Source organism: Anguilla anguilla, chromosome 9 (genome assembly GCF_013347855.1).
Source record: "Anguilla anguilla isolate fAngAng1 chromosome 9, fAngAng1.pri, whole genome shotgun sequence".
Lineage (NCBI taxonomy): Eukaryota > Metazoa > Chordata > Actinopteri > Anguilliformes > Anguillidae > Anguilla > Anguilla anguilla.
This window is the reverse complement of record NC_049209.1, coordinates 357,412-362,500: the sequence shown is the minus strand read 5'-3', so window position 1 is coordinate 362,500 and position 5,089 is coordinate 357,412. Positions and strand designations below refer to the sequence as shown.

The 5,089-nt window shown below is 40.7% G+C and overlaps 1 protein-coding gene across 3 annotated transcripts in view; it reads left to right on the top strand.

Annotated features, from left to right (window-relative positions):
* Window positions 1–4,660, top strand: part of gabra3 (gamma-aminobutyric acid type A receptor subunit alpha3) — a 93,976-nt gene extending 89,316 nt beyond the window's left edge. For 2 of the 3 annotated variants that reach the window (XM_035434817.1, XM_035434816.1), the window contains one exon: window positions 1,668–2,536. In XM_035434817.1, the coding sequence (XP_035290708.1) occupies window positions 1,668–1,979 (312 nt within the window). In that variant the 3' untranslated portion in view covers window positions 1,980–2,536. Of the gene's footprint in view, window positions 1–1,667; window positions 2,537–3,746 lie in introns of those variants that run through there. The other variant, XM_035434815.1, reaches the window with a different exon arrangement.
* The last annotated feature ends 429 nt before the right edge of the window (window positions 4,661–5,089 follow it).

Here is a 5,089-nt window from a genome sequence, read left to right as displayed (position 1 = left end):
TTTATGAATTAAAATGATATGTGTGGTAAGATGCAGCTTCATTTTAAAATCATTAGGATAGAATAGAATTTAATAGTCTGTAAATCTCAAAGCAGAGCTATTAAACTAGGGACTTTGAAGTAGATCGTGCTGGCACTTATATATGCATGGTAAAATGTGTCTGAGCCCCTGGATGTTCCGTTTTGGGATGAATATGTCCACAGGACTTTCCTCTCTCTTCTGGAACCCCAGTGAAACAGAAAGTATTTCCCTCTGTTTCACAGAGAGATTAGTGAAATCAGTCTGATGAGCAGTGCAAAATACTGACACCCAATACATTGTCAGTGAAACTCATGCTCATGTACAAGAATGATCTTTATATCAAGAAAATAAAAAATAAAGTGAATCTAAGCAAATAGCTTTAAATTTTAATTCCCCTAATTTTAAAATGATAAATTGTTTAATGTGCAAAAAAATGGTTTTTCTGTGGGGGTGTTGGTTGTTTAATTTCCTCTCTTATCTTTTTTATAGTTACTCTCAGCATCGTTATGGTATCCCCTGATGCTAATTAGCAGCACATGAATTATTATGTGTGCTGGTTTATTTATTGATTTTAATTATAATATGGTTTTAATTATCTTTTAATACCGTATTCTGCAAATAGAATATCGAGGTGCAGGTTTCCATCACAGTTTATATGTGCGTGCGTGCGTGCGTGTATCCAGTTTCAAATCAACAAGCACACAAGCAGTTGAGATCAGTTACATTTGTATTCAGCTGCTCTGGCTGATGAAATAATGATGTAAATAAATAATACAGTACCTCCTGTGACCCCCCAGAACCATGAGAACCCCTGTAATCATGTAAACAATAAATATTTAATAACATTTTACTGATTTCCCTAAACTTTACAGCAGTATCTAATCAATGTACACGTGATTTTAAACATAGGCAATGATTGCATTTCTTTCACTTTAGAAATGTGATTCATTTGAGTCTAAAATAGACTCTTCAGTTCTGTCTGTGTACCTGTGATCCAGGCTCTCACTTCCCTCCGAACCGTGAGGAGAAGCTCTTTGCTCTTCAGCCTGTGAGAGGTTTGGGAACCGTCCCTTCAGTGAGGAGTCTGACGATGTTCCATTCAATTCAGTTCAATTTTATTTGTATAGCGTTTTTTACAGAGAACTGTCACCAAGACACTTTACAGAGTAGCAGGACCAGAAACAATAAAACTGCAAAAGAGCAAACAGAGCAAACACCAAGCCTGAACCCCCAAATAGCAGGTACATGAGAAAACTCCCAATGAGGAAAAACTTGACAGTTATGTTCAGTGAATCACAGTGTACCAGTGATGGAGTCTCTCTTAATTTGGACAAATTTCCTTATACATTATGATTAGAAATATATAATTACATTATAATTACATTATTGCAGGACAGTTTTTTTGTTTCTAGATGGAAGTGGTATTACGGATTAACTCTTTATTGGTGATTTTTGTCTCTCCAGAGAAACAGCTTCATAATTATCCAGCGTTAGTACGTACTTGTATTTCACCTGTATTTTTTTTTTTTTTACATATTTTAATTTTATATACGTTCTTGAAATCTTGGCTGGAAGCAACGTTGTTGTCTCAGCATGTGTGTACATGTATTATTTTTATTTGCCTTTACTTAAATTATTTTTTTCAGAGAAGAGAATCTACATCACTTTCCAAAAAGGCCAACAATACGTTTAACATCGTCGGAACGACCTACGCCATCAACGTCGCCAAAGATCAGGGTCTGACCACCATCGCCAAGAGTGCCACCGCAGCCCCGGTGAAGTTCTCGCGCATGGAAGAGCAGTTCATTGAGGGGAAGAAGTCCTACAACCGCGTCAGCCGAGTGGACCAGATCTCCCGCATCATCTTCCCCGTGCTCTTCTTCATCTTCAACCTGGTCTACTGGGCCACCTACGTCAACAGGAAGCCCACCATCATGACATCAAACCCACAGAAGTGAACTCTGAAAACCACCAAGTCAATTCCATGTAAGATGCCACGTGTTGTCCATGAGTTGCTATTGTATTTGTTTAACTTCATTTTGATATTTGCCAGTCTCCATAGGTTTAGCTACAGATACTGTAGATATATCTATATAGATTTAGATGGTCATTTGTCATTTTGTTTTCTTTGTCCGGTTGTTGTCGAGTGTGTTTAGCTCCTCCCAGATTGCTCTGGTCACATGACTCTGAGAGACGCTGCTCAGCCATTGGCTGCCTGCCGCCATAGTCAGCTCTTTCAGACCTCGGTAGCCAATAGAAAGGGAAAGCTTCATTAACAGCCTTCAGTCTCTGCCGCTTACGGTGTTGAGTCTCCTGCGGACTCGTGCAGTATCACCAGGACCTGCTCGGGGCTCCAGCGGGGATACCCCATGCCATCTCTTGTTCAGCGACGCTTATTGTTTTAGCAGCCTGAGTTCGCCTGGAGAGAAGGAGAGATTAAATGTGCCTTTCTTAGTCCCACATCAAAAGTAGTCTTTGGCACATGCTGTTTTCCTCGTGGCGAACCCTGCATGCCCCCCTCGCACACCCCCCACCCCCCACCCCCCAGCCCCCTGCCCCAGCCAGGCACACAATGCACCACAGTGTAACACAGAAAATAATCTGCAGCAACATGTGGAAACCAGCTAACATTTGGCATTACATCACATCCTAATCCTCACACACAGTACAAGGCTGATATCACATCCTAACCCTCACACACAGTGCAAAGCTGATATCACATCCTAACCCTCACACACAGTACAAGGCTGATATCAGTGCTACTGGATACTGTCTATCACATCCTAACCCTCACACACAGTACAGGGCTGATATCACATTCTAACCCTCACACACAGTGCAAGGCTGATATCACATCCTAACCCTCACATACAGTACAAGGCTGATATCACATCCTAACCCTCACACACAGTACAAGGCTGATATCACATCCTAACCCTCACACACAGTACAAGGCTGATGTCACATCCTAATCCTCACACACAGTACAAGGCTGATATCAGTGCTACTGGATACTGTCTATCACATCCTAACCCTCATACACAGTACAAGGCTGGTATCACACCCTAACCCTCACACACAGTACAAGGCTGATATCAGTGCTACTGGATACTGTCTATCACATCCTAACCCTCACACACAGTGCAAGGCTGATATCACATCCTAAGCCTCACACACACAGTGCAAGGCTGATATCACATCCTAACCCTCACACACAGTACAAGGCTGATATCACATCCTAACCCTCACATACAGTACAAGGCTGATATCACATCCTAACCCTCACACACAGTACAAGGCTGATATCACATCCTAACCCTCACACACAGTACAAGGCTGATGTCACATCCTAATCCTCACACACAGTACAAGGCTGGCATCAGTGCTACTGGATACTGTCTATCACATCCTAACCCTCACACACAGTACAAGGCTGATATCACATCCTAACCCTCGCACAAAATACAAGGCTGATATCAGTCCTGCTGGATATACTACACATGTCTTACATTCATGTGATGTGGTTTGTTTTTAATGAAATTGCCCAAGAACAGACTTTATTTATTTATTTACTTATTTATTTATTTATTTATTGATACCTGATTACCTATATACACTAAATCACCATGATCCTGCATTATTATTTCAATAATTATTATGGAAGAATATTATGATTCTGGTGCCTGTATTTTGTTTTACTCAGTGTTTTTGTTTTGTATTCGTAGACATTGGGCTCAACACCACTGAACTGGCTGAAGCATCTTTAGAGCGAATGCGTTGGCAGACCACTGTACACACATTTCTCATGGCTTATGTAAGTGCTGCACACACATGTTGCCAGCTGACTTGTTTTGAAATATGATGATACTGATCCATTTAGAAAAAGGCCACTGGGACAACGTCAGCTTTATAAATCAGATCAATGGCTGTGAGCATGTAGGGAAAGTTATATCTCAGCTTTCATTCAGAAAACATTCACACAATGTTTCCCTTTCTAAGGTCATGCTTATAGGACACCCATAGCCATATACTCCCATACCCACTCCTGAGTCCATGGGAGTAGAGTAGTCTTTGGGACAGTGAAAGAACGTTCCCTAGCTTCTTTATTTTTGCCCTTTTATTTTTGGAAGAGTGAAATGTGAAAGTTCATTATGCAGTGTGAATAATGTTCCTGTACCGAGCAGAGGTCACTGCAGGACAATCGTGCCGTTTGTATCTGTGGACGGCAGTGAAGGTCTGACTGTGCGTGGCTTTCTGTCCAGAGCTGCTCATCCTCGTTTCTGATTGGCTCACGCTCTGATGGCTGTCAGGCCTCAGAGGGTGGTGCTTGGCAAGGGACACTCATGTACAAAAGCGAAAATATATATATAAATGTAAGCTATATATTTTCATGATAGTCGTACATAGGATGCACATGTTTATAGATGATATACAATCTCCACACAATATATAATCTTTCTGATAATAATGAAGTAGGTAGTGGTAGATTGGTAGTAGGCAGTAGTCAGCGATATATGGACATTGTGTGAGAGCAAATGGCAAACACTATATTTACATGTGATTCTACACACGCATATATTGTGCATTTTGTAGATATTGTGAATTCAGTGCATTTGGAAAATAAATGGAAAATGTCATGTTCAGTGTGTCATCAACGCATTGATGGGTGATATTTCAGTTGTGTTCTCGGAGGTCACTGACCCTGATGTTGAATATTGACACTTGCGCAGCATGTATGGAGGGTTCCATTCGTCAAAATTAAGAAAAAAATTGGATTATGAATTATGCAGCAATCTTCTCTGGCCTGAATATGGCAGAGGTCATAGCTTCGTGCTTTGTGTGTGCTATTATACTGTATATTTCTGAATTATATATTTTCACATGCTTTTTTTTAAACACAAAGAAACTGTCTAGACTTCTACTGTGAAGGAACAGATGGCAAAGGCCCAGGTTCAATCTAACCACAACTGGCTCTGTTGTCAACTCAGATTTAAGGACACTTTTAAGTAGAAAAGGTAACATTTATTACCAGCAACATGTCCTGAACAGTGTCATATGTCCCTGACAG